Source organism: Melitaea cinxia, chromosome 28, assembly GCF_905220565.1.
Source record: "Melitaea cinxia chromosome 28, ilMelCinx1.1, whole genome shotgun sequence".
Taxonomy (NCBI): domain Eukaryota; kingdom Metazoa; phylum Arthropoda; class Insecta; order Lepidoptera; family Nymphalidae; genus Melitaea; species Melitaea cinxia.
This window is the reverse complement of record NC_059421.1, coordinates 1,270,495-1,287,564: the sequence shown is the minus strand read 5'-3', so window position 1 is coordinate 1,287,564 and position 17,070 is coordinate 1,270,495. Positions and strand designations below refer to the sequence as shown.

The following is a 17,070-nucleotide window of genomic DNA, read 5'->3' as shown; positions in this document are numbered from 1 at the left end:
AAGGTTTAAAAGAAGTATACAAGTAGTAATGTGATTAAAAAATACTTACGTATGAAAGGTAACGTCATGTTTTAGTAAATTTGACGTAGCAAATCTTTTTTTAAAGCAAAAAACAGAACAATTTGGAATTTTTTGAAGGACGTTGATTCAATCGCGCAACTAGATTTAGTCTAGTGATCAGTGCGGCTGCAACTAGTTTTATTGTATGCATATGGCCATTTGGCCTTATACCTTGACAGAGGGGAACGCCTGTACATGGCTACTCCCCTCCGTGTTGCTTTTTGTAAGGAGGTTGAATAATTATGTAAAAAAAAAGCATGTATATAAAAAGCAAGTTTTATTAAAAAAAAGTATTTACAAATCATAAAATATGTTACAAAAATAACATTCCTTATAAATAACGAGTTTTCTACTGGCCTCATTTATTCGCAAAATATTTGCAATAATTGTATATACATAAATATCTGCTGTACATATTATTTATATTATGCACAACAAATAACTCATAATCCGTAGTCATAGCCGAGTCGTTAAAAGATAGAAAAAAAAATTGTCTATTGTCATGCTTATTTGTAATGTCATTAAAAAGTTCTTATAAAAAATAGAAAAAAAAAAATAATACTCAGATTAAATTAAATACCAATTTGATGAACATAAAGATTTAGTTTGGAGTACTTTTTTACTGCTAGTAAACATTTTATAATAAAGAAATAATTATATTTTAAAGTAATACATTTTATATCATTAGTAAGGTCCGCTTGGATATTGGTTTTCGTAGCCAGATTGGCTTCCACTGTAGCCAGACTGGCTGCCACTGTAGCCAGACTGGTTGCCACTATAACCAGATTGGTTGTCGCTATAACCAGAACGTACACCAGTGTCCTCGTACGATATCCTTGGTTTGTAACCATCTTGATCAGCTTCGTATTCAACAGTCTGTAAATACAGAAATCTTTGTAAGTTTCTTCAGAAAATTTCAAAATATTTAGGCAAACTAATGTGTTCAATAGTCAGTGACGTAGCGAGCTATACTCGCGCCCGGACTACGACTTACTACACTACCCTTTTTGCCCCCCCCCCCCCATTCGAAAATCAAATAATATATCCACCAATTTTTTGTTTTGTGGACCATTTGGCGCCCGTTTGTGAGTCGCACCCGGGGCATGATGCCCTCCCCTCGCTACGCCATTCAATAATAAAGGAATTAAAACGAATGACTTAGTTGGATAAGATCAGCTTGAAAGGCTAAATTCCATCTTTAAATAAAAGATTATAACAAAAATGTATAAAAACTTTATCGACTGAAACTCATTTAGGTAATATTTTTTATTTCAATTTAAATAATTGTGTTTGCTCGCAAACGAAAAAAAAACCGACTTCAATTACATCGACAAGTAATACAACGTAGAACGACGAAAAAATAGTCAAGTAACTACGCGTTATCAAAGATTACTCAAAAAGTAGTTATCAGATCTCGATAAAATTTATATGTGACCACATGATAAACACCAGCTTTCGATTAAATTAAAAATTATCAAAATCGGTCCACCCAGTAAAAAGTTATTGCGGATTTTTGAAAGATTCCCTCGATTTCTCTGGGATCCCATCATCAGATCCTGGTTTCCTTATCATGGTACTAAACTAGGGATATACCCTTTCCAACAAAAAAAGAATCATCAAAATCGGTACATCCAGTAGAAAGTTATGCGCTATAATACAACGTAGGTCGACGAAAAAAGCGTCAAGTAAAAACGCATTATTAGATATAACTCGAAAAGTAGTTGTTAGATCTCAAATAAATTTAAATGGGACCAATTGGCACACACCACCTTTCGATTAAAACAAAATTTGTCGAAATCGGTTTACCCGGTCAAAAGTTCTGATGTAACATACATAAAAAAAAAAAAAAAAAAAAATACAGTCGAATTGAGAACCTCCTCCTTTTTTGGAAGTCGGTTAAAAAGTAGGTATAAAATAATGTTGCAAATTGTTTTTTAAGTCGACCTTAAACTGAACAGAGATTTATACAGTTTATTCTGATTCAGTGCATATACAATCACTACTTGGTTACTGTAAAGGATATCGCATATTTAAACTCAGGTCCCTGGTTCTCAGTCATACTTCTAACTTCTACTACTAACTTCTTCCCTTATTTAAAAATTAATCATATGCCATTTACCTGTTTTCTACCATCAGGGAGCAGTACATAGTACAATCCCTCAGCTCTGTCCCCTTGCCTGGACTCCCGGTGACCAAAATCGTTGCCCGAATACGCGTCTCTTACCATGTATTCAAAGTTGTAGTTCGCTGGCTCCTGTTAAAAGTGGATTAAATATCTATACTAATAGAAAGTGATCAATAAATCTAATGACCAAAAGTTTTTATTTTATTTTTTTATTTATATAACTAGGTCGGCAAACAAGCGTACGGCTCACCAGATGGTAAGCGATTACCGTAGCTTATAGACGCCTGCAGCGCCAGAATTCCCCCAGGAGCTCTGGTCACCTTACTCACCAACAGAAACACAGCACTGCTTGAAAGCGGCATTATTTAGCTGTGATCTAAGTAGTGAGTTACTTGAATTAGTCTTAATCTAGTCTAAAGAAAAATGTCGGTATGTAAACTAAACACGAACTTCTATTTTTAATTTCTTTATAAAATTTAATACATTTTTTTTTAGTACATAAGTTTTATCAATAAGTTTGATGTTAAAATTCAATTAAATGCTACGACAAAATCAAAATATTATCTCCTAAAAAAAAAAAAAAAATTATTTATTTATATACGACGCGAAACGACACGCGCGTAATCACATGGAACAAATGAATGTTGAAATGCAGATTGCTACGAGTATAACAGACTACCTTTGAAATAAATATATATTTTGATACGATAATCTTGTACATGAAATTCTCGTGTCACAATGTTAGTTACAATACTCTTCCAAAATGGCTGGACCAATGTTTATGAAATTTTGTGTGAATATCGGATAGGTCTGAGAATCGGCCAACATCTATTTTTCATACCCCTAAGTTACAAGGGGAGGGGGATTAAGCGGGTTAATAACATATATGACAAGAAATCGTTTGAGGGGTTAGCTAGTAATTGTTATAGATATTACGAAGTAGGTGAAAATACAAAGAAACATACCCCGTTGCTGCCATCATCGTATGCGCCACCAGGAGGAAGATATTGTCTGCTTTGCTGGTAGTCGGATCCTGCTAAAATTTTAAAGTTAAAGGAAATTTAATAAATTATAGGCAATAATATCACGATATATTTGATTTGAACTAAATCTATATGCTGTGTGTCTACGGCGTTAAAGAATATAGCCTCTCTTCCTTGGAACCACCTTGGAACTTAAAAAGCCGACCGATGGCGGGATAACCATCCTACCGCTGGCTTTGAAATACACAGGCCGAAGACGGGCAGCAGCGTCTTCGGTGCGACAAAGCCGGCCCTGCGGTCACCAACCCGCCCAGCGTGGTGACTATGGGCAACACACATGAGCACACGCTATTATTGGCGTGAACTTTTGGAGGTGTATGTCCAGCAGTGGACTGTGATAGGCTGAAATGATGATGATGATGATGAAATCTATATATATGTATAATCTTGTAGAAATACAATCCACGTCGTATTTCTTTCTTTAGACAAAATTCGTTTTTATTAACTAATAAAATGTTGTTTTGTGTTTACTATGATGTATTAATATAATTATTATGTATACGATACAGTGCTTTAGTTAAATTATAATACGCTTCAGCCTGTAATATCCCACTACTAAACATAGGCCTCTTTCCCCATGTAGGAGAAGGATCAGAGCTTAATCCACCACGCTGCTCCAATGCGGGTTGGCGGATATATTCCCTACTGTGAGTAACGATCGCTATCAGGTGTACATGATAACAACCGGGACCGACGGCTTAACGTGCTTTCCGAGGCACGGTGGGGAGACCCACAAGGACTGCACAAACACCCAGACTACGGCAAACACCTGTATGGCCAATACAAATGTTTGCCATGTGCGGGGATCGAACCCGCAACCGCCAACGCAACTGGCTCAATTCATGGCTGTGACCGTTGCGCCAACGCGGCGTCTATCTAATTATAATAAAATTGATAAATTGCAAACAATTCCTATAACATAAATTTCTTAAAAGGCTTATTAATCATTTGTATAACTAACCTCTGCTGACACTAGGAGTACCATATTCTTGAGAAGGTGCATTGTATTGAATTCCTGTTACTGCTTGGCTGAGACCTTGGTTGGGTAAACCATATTGACTTGATGGAGTTTGATATTGGCTGGTCTGCGCTTGATATTGGCTGGTCGGGGCTCTGTATTGACTGGCTGGGACTTGATATTCGTTGGTTGGGGCTTGATATTGACTAGTAGGTGGTAAATATTGATTTCTTGGTGCTTGATATTGGGTAGACGTACGGGGAAGACCGTATTGATTGGAGGGAGGTAAGTATTGAGAATTAGGACGAGCGTTAGATGGAGTGCCGTATGTAGAAGAAGGCTTTCTGTAATTTAAAAGGACAATACATGACAGGTTATTATTTATATTATTATGACAGACAGCTTTCCTTAGTATACAAATTAAGGTTTGAAAATAATTTTGTGTAAAAAGATTTATTTGTGATTGATTTTTATTGTTACTAGTCATAAAAATCTTTATTATAAATTGGAAAGTTGTGTGTCTGTGAATCTATATATATAAAAATGAATGTTTGTCTGTATTTCCTTTATAGAATTATAAATCATGTATTTGATCATGTCATGATCTTCAGCAAAGTGTTGTGCATGAGCCCACAAAGGTTTTTGAGTTTTTACGAGAAAAAAAAATAGTAATTCATAAAGATTTTATGATTTAATTATCTTTCATAACCATTTAAGATAAGAAAGTCCAGTAAGACATGATTTTTCTAAGACTGAGTTTAACAGTTTCGTAAAGTATTTGTAGATATTTAATATTATACCTGAACACAGCGTTCCGACTTCCAAAGGATGGAGCGCCGTATGTTTGAGATAGGGCTGAACTTCTGCTAGATGCAGGAGGTAGGTATCTGAAATTGAAATGTCATGTAACTTTTTATTAATCAACTGACAATAATTATAAATAAAAAGTGTCAATCAGTTACAATACATAACATTGGGTCCTTAAGAATGATTACCGTGAGATAACTTCTACATTTCAATCAAATCAAATCAAATTAACTTCATACAAATAGATTTCAAAAGCATTTTACAAGTTAAAATTTTAAAAGTGATTATTATTTTTAAAAGTAAAGCTACTGCACTAATTTGAAATGTAGATTTTGGAGAGAAGAATTGGTAAGAAATTCGGTAGTTACCTACTCTTTTAAAAATGATATATAAACTGTGTTTTAGTACAAAATTATTTATATTTTGTATGAAATACAGCGTCACTTAGTCCACATATCTTTATCATCCCGATGTTATCATATGGGATGAATAATGGGATCAAATATCACTCTCAACGTTTCAGGCCTCGTTACTGTTTCATATGATTTCACTCCCCCATATTTTTGAAGTTATACTTCTTTTGACGTGTTAAGGAAAAAGAATGAGAGCAAATTTTTATGATGCGCGCGCACACCGTCACCCTAGTCAACGCAGAAGAAGTTAGCAACGTACAGTTAGCTAGTCAATGTAGTATAACTTCTGCGTGCGTACATAAGTACACAGGATTTTTTTTCATACTACTGGCCTTAAATAGTTCCTCTAAGAGTGTGAGTTTAAACGCTTCAGCCTGTAATATCCCACTACTGGGCATAGGCCTCTTTCCCCGTGTAGGAGAAGGATCAGAGCTTAATCCACCACGCTGCTCCAATGCGAATTGGCGGATATATTCCCTATTAAGTACTAAGAGTAACGACCGCTATCAGGTGTACATGATAACAATCGGGACCGACGACTTAACGTGCTCCCCGAGGCACGGTGGGGAGACCCACAAGGAGTGTACAAACACCCAGATCACGGCAAACACCTGTATGGCCAATACAAATGTTTGTCATGTGCGGGGATCGAACCCCTAAGTGAGTCTAAAAATATTCATAAATTAGTAATTTATAGAAAATTTGAAATATTACTTATGAAACGAACAGTTAAGAAATTTAAAAATAAATCGATTCATATAACGATCATGTTAATATCACGCGTTGGACATTCCGTCAGACAGGACGATGTCTCTCGGGTCAGCTAGGTTAGAAGTGGTTCAGTTCGAACGAAGTTAATCAAACTGTCAATCATGTAACTGTGTGTGAATCTATATTATAATTCATCAAGTTATAATGTTACCAGTAATATATTTATCATACAACGCTTTTATTTGAGGTTTGAACCAGAAAATGGTTACATGACACACACAATGATTTCTAACAGAAAAAATAACTTCCAATAATGGAGCTCTTAATTTCATAATCAAAGCAATTTTAAATTAGTTTTGGCCTGCCTTACCAGCTATTTCCAATTAAAATCAATAAAAATTGAAATTAAATTACATTTTTTTAAGCAGTTCCTTAAAACAATATATTAGTTTGTGTGTTGTGATATGCGAACAGACACCTATTAACACGGTTCAGTTTGTAATATCCCACTGCTGGGCATAGGCCTCTTTCCCCATGTAGGAGAAGGCTCAGAGCTTAATCCACCACGCTTCTCCGATGCAGGTTGGCGGATAAATTCCCTACTATGAGTAACGATCGCTATCAGGTGTACATGATAACAAGCGGGACCGACGGCTTAACGTGATCTCTGAGACATGTGGGGAGACCCACAAGGACTGCACAAACATCCAGACTACGACAAACAGCTGTATGGCCAATACAAATGTTTGTCGTGTGCGGGGATTGAACCCGCAAACGCTAGAGCAAAAGCCACAAGCCAGTGATGTGACCGTTACGCTAACGCGTCGTTATCGTCTTACTAACACATAGGTATACAAATAAACGTACACACAACAAACATAGTTTTAGATCGAACCAAGATATACCTGTTTACTGGAGGCTCTGCTAGCGATGAAGCTATTAGCGCCACACACGCTATGAAGAACTGAAAAATTTAAAAGAAACTGATTAGTATAATTTCATATATACACATGTACTGGTTTTTAACATATATACATATATCCTAGACATTTTCCTAATTTCATCTGTGTTTAGCTATATTATTTTTTTAATATTTTAGCATTTTTAGCACGTTTATGGCCAAAACAAAAAATTTGGTTTTTGAAAGGCCCATATACTTTTTTAGGTGTATATGATAATAATCGGGACCGACAGCTTAACGTGCTCTCCGAGGCACGGTGGGGAAACCCACCAGGATAGACTAGATAGAAGGAAATTATCATCCATCTCAAAGCAGAATCCAACCCTTTGTACAATTTGTGCATGGCTCACACACCGCTGTTAATTACTCTACTCCTAAGTACATCAAAGTGGTTAGTAGTTCAATCCTCGCTCTAGAGTCTAAATAATAATTGTCCATAAGACACATTTACCGTCCGTCCGGGATCTGCAATTCAATGAGTGAATAAAGACCCATCACTAACTTGGTAATAAATAGGTCATTTCCTGAGCAGTAAGATTGGGCAATTAATTTATTAGCATAGATACATTTTAAAAAATAATTTTATCTCACCTTCATTTTTGTAATTTTTCTTCGATTTCTTTACTAATTCGGTGGGATTACCTGAAATTAATAAAACAAAACATAAGTGGGATACTAAAATGATTTAATAACTTCGACATTGTCTACGAGTATCAACAACACTGTTGAATTGAAATATCGAGCTCTGCAAAATGAATGTAAAAAAAAAATATGATAAATATCCCGTTTTTGAATAATTTTATTAATAAAAATAACCATGTTAATTTAAAATATTATAAGTGAGATAATAATCAAAATAAGTATATTTTTCAAAATAAAACACAATTATATTCTGTGTCTGTTCCTATAATGTTAATGATTCATTTGTTTTAAAACAAATATTTTTTTTTAATTATTATATTGTTATCTATTTTATATACGTGTTAAGTATTAAATATTAAACTTTTACAATTAAAAATAGCTCGAACTCAAAACTACGTTTCTTTTTAAACCGTTACGAAAAGTAGAGGCTATAATATATCATAATATATAGGTTTTAATATATCAATACCTTGTACAACACACTGTTTTACAAATGTAGTGATATGATAAAAAGATGATTTCGGAATGATCTGAGGTGAATCCGTACCACCTTATATACCTGTTCAATCGTTAAGCACAGAAATATACGGCGCATCTCATCATGCGAAACAAAATAAGTATGCTCTACTTAAAACTTATAATAGGGTAATCTATACTAATAAATGGAGCGCCGGTTTTCTCGTTCGGTTATACTGCGAAAACTACAGAATCGATCGGAATAATACTTATAGCATAAGATGCAGCGTGTTTCGGAGAAGGTTTTAGTATATGATACGTTGGTGATTACTTACCGTGTAAGAAAATATGGACGGATAGAGGTCGCTTGTCTTTACAATAAAATGAATCGCTGAAATATATGTACGCACATAATTATAAAACGTCTGCATAAAATTTGATTTATTTTTTGTTTTCGCTATTGTCAAGACAGTGTGTGTATAAAATAAAATAAAAAAACTCGAAATGTTGGCAAAAAAATGCAGTAGCAATTTCGTCGGGCAAAAACGATGCGTTGGCGCAACGGTCACAACACTGGTTTTTGGCTGTTGCGCTGGCAGCTTAGTAGTTAAGCTGTCGGTCCCAGTTGTTATCGTGCACACCTGATAGCAATCGTTACTCATAGTAGGAAATATATCCGCCAACTCGTATTGGAGCAGCGTGGTGGATTAATCTCTGATCCTTCTGCAACTTGGGGAAAGAGGCTTATGCCGAACAGTGGGATATTATAAGCTGAAGCGAGCGATGAATTTCGCTGGATCTAGTAGGTTTATAATAATAGTTTATTCTTTATCGTTTACATAAGGCATAGTAAAGGCTTTACACTCAACGACTCCCAGTAGGATTTATCCTGTCTCGGGGGTCCGGAAATATACACAATACACAAACACAGGCGTGCAGACCAATACAAACTTCTCTAACGCTTATACAAGTTTTTGCCTATGCGGAGATCGAACCCTCGACCACCAGTGCAGCAGCCAGTTCTTCGACTGATGCGCCAACGCATCTTCAATACAAACGAAAATACAAATAAACAATATCAACATAGCAATTATTTTTATTGTATTTTATATGCCACGATATAGTAGCAGATGTTCAAAAAGTGTACGACGAAAAAAATATAGAATTAAAACAGTGTTAACAGAATTATTTTAATAATACGTATCTACCTATATGTACAATTTTTTTTGTTACTACAACATCTGCTTATGCGATTTACAAATCATAAAAAAAATAAAATCAGATGGTCAAAGCGTGTATGTTGAATATATTTATTTATTATTTATTTGTGTATTATTTATTAAATAAATGTAACGTATTTAAAGTTGTATGTCACATACTTAAATCCTTCTTTTACTTCTCGACAAAGAATATATATAAATAAAATTATTTAACCAAAACATAAAGCGAAGCACACTTCACTTCGCGAGCCCTACAATCTCCGAACGGCGCGTGATCCACAAACGCGTGTAGTGCGAGCATCATTTATTTCAATGTAACTATTACTTATTATACTCGGTAGGTACATATGTAATTTGTGTTTATATTAACTACAACTTCGGCTATCCTTGTGAAATGCCGGCGTTTGAGCTTGTGACATACTTCTGTATGAAGATATGGTGTTTCTTTATGATATTTTGCTAAAAATATTTAAATATAACAAAAGTTGTATATCTACATTGATGATCACAGGTAAATAATACTTGCTGTCAAGTAGTGTTGTGTTGCTGTGATGGAGGCAGCAGAGTTCCTGGTTGACGCTAAAGTCGCTTGGTATTGCAGATGTTCATTGGCAACGGTAGCTTACAATCAGGTGGACTGTACGCTTATTTGCTACATCTGTAGACTATAAAAGTTATTAAAAATAGAGAACATGTTTATTTAAACTGAGCTAGGGTTAGAACTAGAGTAAGTAAAATGAAATTATAATTTCTAATATATAGAGTAAGTAAATTAGAATTAAAATTATATTTTCTAATATAGTTTTCAACGAAACCTGTTTTTAAATTTAAATATACAATAAATTTATATGACTCTACAATCGCTTTAACGCAGTTGACAGAGTTCAAGTACTTTCTGCTCTAGTATTGTCAGTTCAATTCTCTTCTCGAGCTTGGGTGTAATATTTATGTATTATTAGAATGTAATTTTTTTTTTAAAAATTCCTCATTATTTTTTTAGTTTTCTACCTTAGGAACAGATGACTGTGTATATGTGAAACATGGTCGGGGAAAAAGTTTTATCGTATTTTTTTAGTAAAAAGTTGCCATAAAAACTTTTTGTTTATATTTTAAATTTTTATTGAAATTAAAAAGTAAACCAGTTTCCCGCCACTTTTCATTTGTTTTTCTGTCCGCCCAAATGGGAGAATCTAACGAAGAAATTCAGTACATTTAAAAGTTTTACTTTAAATAAGGGAAATATTCGACTCAAACTTGCTGCGAAAAAAAAATTGAGACGTTTATTGATATAATGCAGTGTATGTATAGCACAAAATTGATTTAAGCGTTTAAAGTAAGCAAATTTTGATATCAAAGATTCATTTCGCTCTGGTCGCCCAATTATGGATAAACTTGACGACATTTTTGAAAAAGTGGAGTTAGATCGACATTTGAGTAGTTACAATATAGCCGAAGATCTGAGAATTGACCATAAAACAGTTTTCACCCATTTCAAATAGGCTGGCTATACAAGGAAGCTCGATATATGCTACATGAACTCACTGAAATAAACCTTAATGGACCGTGTATTCATTTGCGAGTCTCTCTCTTAAGATGTAATGTTATCGAACCATTTTTGAAGAAATTGATCACTGGAGACGAAAAATGGATCATCTACGATAATAATGTACGAAAAAGATCGCAGTCAAAGTTTGGTCAAGCTGCACAGACTATCGTGAAACCCGGGTTGACACACATAATGTTGAGTGTATGTTGGGTTTGGATGGGCGTCTTTCTTTATGAGCTTTTAGCGCAGGGCAAAATCATCGATTCAGATTTCTACTGTCAACAACTGATGAGACTTAAGCAAGAAATTGAGAATACGCGACCAGAAGGTGCGGTCTTTTATTATGACAGCGTCCAACCACAGACGTCTTTAGGTACACAACTAAAATTATATATAGCATATAGTCCCGATCTTACACCATTCGATTTCCATCTGTTTCGATCTCTTCAGAATTCTTTAGGTAAGTAAAGCTAACATCAAGAGAGAACTGTCAAAATTAATGTAGCGACATCTATCTCGCGACATATAAAACTAGAGAAAACTGACTATCCTACATCGCACTATCAGTTATCAGAGTGCCGTGGGGGCAAGGTGGAGGCAGTAGCCCATCAGACACGTTTCTGTCTGGTCAGAGGATCCTTCCTTTGCGATGGCGGACGAGGGACTCCACACCCTATACCATCGCATCCCCAAACTAATGTAAGTAGATTTTGTAAAATCTTTTATTGAATTTCTGTATAAAATACAAAAGACAATTTTTCCCCGACCTAATATTTATATTTTTATACAAGCTGACCCATTGAACTTCATACAGTCATATTTTTGTAACCGTATCGATATTCTTAATTTTCTTTATACAAATCTAGCTCTAATTATGACGAACTCAAAGAAAGACTTCCAATTTGTTGCAATCGTTCAGACGTTATGTGCATACATACATTTCATTGATCCATTTTTATTTTTCATTGATAAACATAGAATCGTATACGAAAATATTTGTATTTCATGCCTTATTAATGTTATATTATTGATGATCTGTTCTCAGAAATCCATTCTCCGATCTAACAACTTAGACTAAGTAAAACAATTTATTACTTTAACGCAGAGCCCTTAAGCCCTAAGCTGAATTTATAAGCAGTTTCGAATTATCGTGTAAAAGGTATTTCGTTACAGCTACCTTCGATAGATACTATTAATTTTATCTAGAGCTTTCAAAGACTCTCCTAGGATATGTACTGGTTATTTTTGCCACTTAGATACGCCTTTTCGAAGTTTAACTTCTCTACGCACGCTTGACTTGGGGAGTAAACTGGTGAACTCTTGACGAGAGCGTTACGAAAAGTGTGATCGGGCGAGGCGAACGGAAGTTGAGAGGGAGATGTAATGGAGCTAAAGAAGTTTTACTTCATTCGTGTGGTCTAAAGCACACTCGTTTTTTTGACAGAATCTCGTTTTGGCATATAATACAGGATATCTTCAATATTTTCAGTATGAAAGGCTATTTAAAAGCTTATTTAATATAGTCATTCTGTTATATAATATTGCAGACGTATCCTGGTGTAGAGACAATGCGTTAACAAACACAGCGTAGGACTCCCTTTGCAACGGTCACAGCACTGGCTTATAACTATAGTGCTCTGGCCGTTGTGGATTCATTTGTATTGGCAAGATGGAGATGGGCAAGGGCTTTGCTATGGTTTTTGCTTTGTTTGTGCTTGTGTTATTGTGTTTCCTGCCCACTGGGCACGGGAATAAATCCTAGTATCCTCCGTTGAGCGTGAGGCATTTATTTATTTATTTACTATTTATTCTTTTTTATAAAAGAAGAAAGAAAATTGTTTGTTTAATGTTTATTGAACTTCGATGTCTGCGACTTGCGTAATTGTCACAAATAATTATCTGATTTTATTTTGTTCTTTATTTCTTTCAAATACTTTACTTTGTCTTATTATTAATAACTAAGGGGGAGGCCTTTGTCTTTAATACTCTGTACAGTAGTCAATGTCAAGGCTTTTTTAGTCCATTGTCATCTAACTTTTAACGAAGTGATATGATACTCTTAAGTTTTAGTATTTAGTATGATGTAGGTATGATCCTTTTAGTTTTACTAGTTGTTTCTAAAAATGCGTATTCAATTGACTGCTTAATAGACCATCTACATCGTATTATTTATGAAAAAAAAAATAGGAGCAAACACAATTAGTCTCTGAAAATAAATCTCTTTGGATATATTCCCAAGCTAAGTCGCAGGCAACAGTTAGTATGTGTACCTATATACATACAAACATCTAAAAGAATTACAGTACGTCAATAAGTAACTATTTGTTACTAGAATGCTTTAAAATAAAATGTCTGTTCTTATTTATCGATGTCGTAAATATGCTGTTATAATTCTATAACTAAAATTATTTAAATTATTTGCGTTCTCATCGTTAAGACATACCGTAGTTACCTACATTTTATTACCAGTAATTAAAATAGTTACGAATTAATTGAAACGTGTGAATTGAGTCCTTCGGAATATCATTTTGAATTACTTCTCTGTTTATTGCTTTAGTGTAGAAAATAGTAACTATTTAAAGCCGTGGCAAACAACAGTATATAGCGTAACAAACGGATGCAAGGAGTAACGCAAGCGCGTTGTTGACTCTACCCCGCTGTCGACACACCATACCCCCAGAAGCTCTGTTTGCCATTCTCAAAAATCAAAATCAATAATTCCTTTATCTCGAATAGGCTTCAAAATAACTTTTTGATCGTCATTTTACAAATTAAAATAATTTTGTCTTATAAATTGATTACAGTTACAAGTGAAGCTAGCATCAATTCAGAAAGTAGATTCTATGAAGAGAGTCGGCAAGAAACTCATCAGTTACTCTTTTAGATGTCGTCTGGAATAAACTGCTTTGTACTTTCCCCTGATTTTGTATTTTTTTTTCTGGTACACAATAAAGAATTACTTTATTCTTATTACTATTTAAAAAATAAGTTTCATTTTGTGACAAAATTGGTAATATTTTGCAAGAAATGTGCTTTTTCTATCTAAATAATCGCTGACGTGTGCAAAAATAGTATATTTCATGACAAGTGTGGAAAGGCTGTCATTGCAAAGAGTTCCGACATATTGACAGTCGGAACAAGTTGCAATGACGGTTCCGCACGTGTACTGAACGACTATTTTTAATACAGTTGCGAAAAAAATGAAGCAATTCAATAAAATAATAAAAACACAATAAAGTTATTCAAAACTAGGGTCGAAATTACTCATTTTGTGCAACAAACAACTAAACTCGCAAAGAAAATTTCTGAAAAATGGCGCCAACCGTAGAATATAAGCAGATTTTTTTTTCTTCACGCTTTCTGGTAGGCAAAGGGAACTATACCATACAGCTTAATCTTCAGTAGAAGTTTTTTATTGATATGCAATGAAAAATGAAATTTAATGAGATGAAATGAAATGAAACCTAACCAAACTCATTAAATCTGATATTGAAACAAATTAGTAGCTTCTTTTTAGAAATATACGTATTTGCATGAATCATAAAAACTTCTATGAATTTTTTTAGTATAAACTTCATGGTTGGTTTTTCTTTTTAATATACATTATTTTGACAGTTGGAAAAGAGAACTCACGAGTTCGGGAAAGGTAAAAAAAGCACGAGTATGTAATAGCCCACATCCCGAACGCTATACGTCCCTGCAATACGCCACTTTTTGAGCAACTGTATTAAAAATTAGATTTTTTTTTCTAGTTATCAAAGCCAGGAAATAGTATGCATAAAAAGGCAAAAAAGAAACATTTACGAAAAATAACATGACCATACGCAATTTTTTTCATCTCATCGAAAAAAAATTAACGGAGAAAATTATTATTGCTTGTTACATTAAGGCTACATTATTTCAAAACTCTATTTAATAAAATATGCATCTTGTAATTTATTTTTTAAATGCCTACTATTTCTACGGTCTTCAAATTTCTTCGAAGGTTGCATTCTCGACGGCACCGATTAATATCCATCTTGACTTCTCTATTCTCCGTGACATTGAAATCAAACGAATTATTTTGGCACCATTAAAACTCATTAATTAAAATAATTAAATCAATTTATTAGCTTTCATATAATATTTTTAAATACTTGTTAATGATGTACTGGTTTGTTGTTTGTTTGTCGAAATACGAATTTAAAAAAAAATAAGTAGTCCACTTGATTTATTCACTTATTTATTAATTTTTATGGAAATTAATATTACATAATAATTTTATACCATAGCACATATCTAAATCGTTATCAAAACAGTTTTCATCATTACAGCCTTTACAGTTCACTACTGGACTATAGGACACAAGTTTACGTCAAAAATAGCGTGAACTCATGTGTTTTGCCCATAGTCACCACGCTGGGCAGGTGGGTTGGTGACTGTATATTTCAAAGCCAGCAGTTGGATGGTTATCCCGCCATCGGTCGGCTTTTCAAGTTCCAAGGTGGTAGCGGAACTGTGTTATCCCTTAAGGGGCCTACTCAAAGCACTGCCTGCAGGGCCCTGCTTGCAGTGCCACTGCCGATCGTATTGTATGTATGCATGCAGGGCCGATATTTTAATTGTTCACCCTGTCGCAGGGCCGCAGTGTCGTTCTGCCAGCCCGACACACGATCTCCCCACTCCGTAAACTGCAATCAGGGACATGTGTAGCTCGGTCGGGCCGATTTAGACCACCATTTTGTTTACGTCGGTACATTGCGACGTTTGTCTACTCTATTTGACCTGGGGTTTGTCTTGTCAGTGGTTGTCATTTAGCAATTAATCAGTTAGTTGGTGGTTAGTTGGTTTGGTTTTATTATATTATTTGTTTGGCTCTGTTTTCTTCAAGAAAAATGAGCCAGCGAGAAAAAGACGTGTGGAGGGACGTAATCTAATAGTATAGGGATTTGCCATGTCTTTGGAAAACTAACCACGATCATTATCATAACAAAGATATGCGGTCGCAGGCTTATGTCGCTTTTACATGAAAAATATAAAACTTTTTTACACCAGTGCTTCCTTTTTTTCTTTTGAACGCTACAAGTACTCAATACAGTCAAACCCAATGCTATTTTTTGGTGTTTGAATAATGTAGGAGCCATTTATAAAAACTGACGAATTTAGGCAAGGACAAAGAGAACACAAGTGAACACGACAACGTATGCCGCGTAAATGATTTGCAGTGCTTTGTGGAGCAACATCCTCTGCGGCAGTAACTGCAAGCAGGCCCTGCAAGCAGTGCTTTGAGTAGGCCCCTTTAGTCGCCTCTTACGACACCCACGGGAAGAGAGGGGGTGGCTATATTCTTTAGTACCGTAGCCACACAGTAGTACAAAACAGTTTTCAATTACTATTTAACATATAATAAAGTAGAGATTTATAAAGAGAGAGGGTGAAATTATTGAAATAACAGTCTAAAAATTAAAACAATAAATACAGTAACAATTGATCTTCAAATATTTCCTGTTTTTTTTTTTGACAAAGGTCTGACATTAAAATCTTTCATTTATTTTAACAAAACAAAATATTGTGTGTGTTTATAATATCTAAATCTCAGTGTGAACATTTTTAAAATAAATCTAGTAGTTTTAGAGTTTATCCTTAACAGACAAACAAATATTTCATCTTTATAATATTAGGTTATATTACAGTTATAGTCTACATACCAAGGGTAAGAAGATTTCTCATCTGAAAATCTTAATAAGACCACAATGACGCTACAATGACACGAACACTATGAAACAAAGCATTATAGCGTCAATGATTAACGATTTCTGATTATCGAGTTGTAAAAGCAAAGATCTGTTAGAGTAACCAGCTCAAAAATAATTATTAAAATTAGAAAGTCTACACAAAAACTTAATTAAAGTAAGTAACTAAGTAAGTATTGCATAACAGGCCCGCTTGTATACTAATTCTATTATATATTAAGGCCCACTATTCATTTATTCCTAACAATACTATATAATTATATTTAAGGCCAATTACGAATGCTAAAAAAAGTTTAGTGATGCCCAACGTTAATCGATATAATTTTTATCGAAAAAAATACCATGTTACCACGGTGGTGGTGTGTTATTCGAATTCGAATAAAATTCAATGATATA

The 17,070-nt window shown here is 34.4% G+C and overlaps 1 protein-coding gene across 1 annotated transcript; it reads right to left on the bottom strand.

The window, feature by feature from the left end:
* Positions 1–744: 744 nt before the first annotated feature.
* LOC123667389 (pro-resilin-like) lies at positions 745–7,675 on the bottom strand. Its single transcript, XM_045601297.1, has 6 exons — positions 7,670–7,675; positions 7,023–7,081; positions 4,190–4,530; positions 3,151–3,221; positions 2,180–2,314; positions 745–936 (listed from the first exon to the last, which is right to left on the bottom strand). The coding sequence occupies exons 1-6, from the start codon at positions 7,673–7,675 to the stop codon at positions 745–747; spliced, it is 804 nt and encodes a 267-aa protein (XP_045457253.1).
* Positions 7,676–17,070: the final 9,395 nt, after the last annotated feature.

Excerpts from the sequence above, each read along its gene's own strand:
- LOC123667389 (XM_045601297.1), bottom strand. Across the intron at positions 3,222-4,189 it reads TACTCCTAGTGTCAGCAGAG|CAGGATCCGACTACCAGCAA; the intron begins GTTAGTTATACA and ends TTAAAATTTTAG. Across the intron at positions 937-2,179 it reads TCCCTGATGGTAGAAAACAG|ACTGTTGAATACGAAGCTGA; the intron begins GTAAATGGCATA and ends CTGTATTTACAG.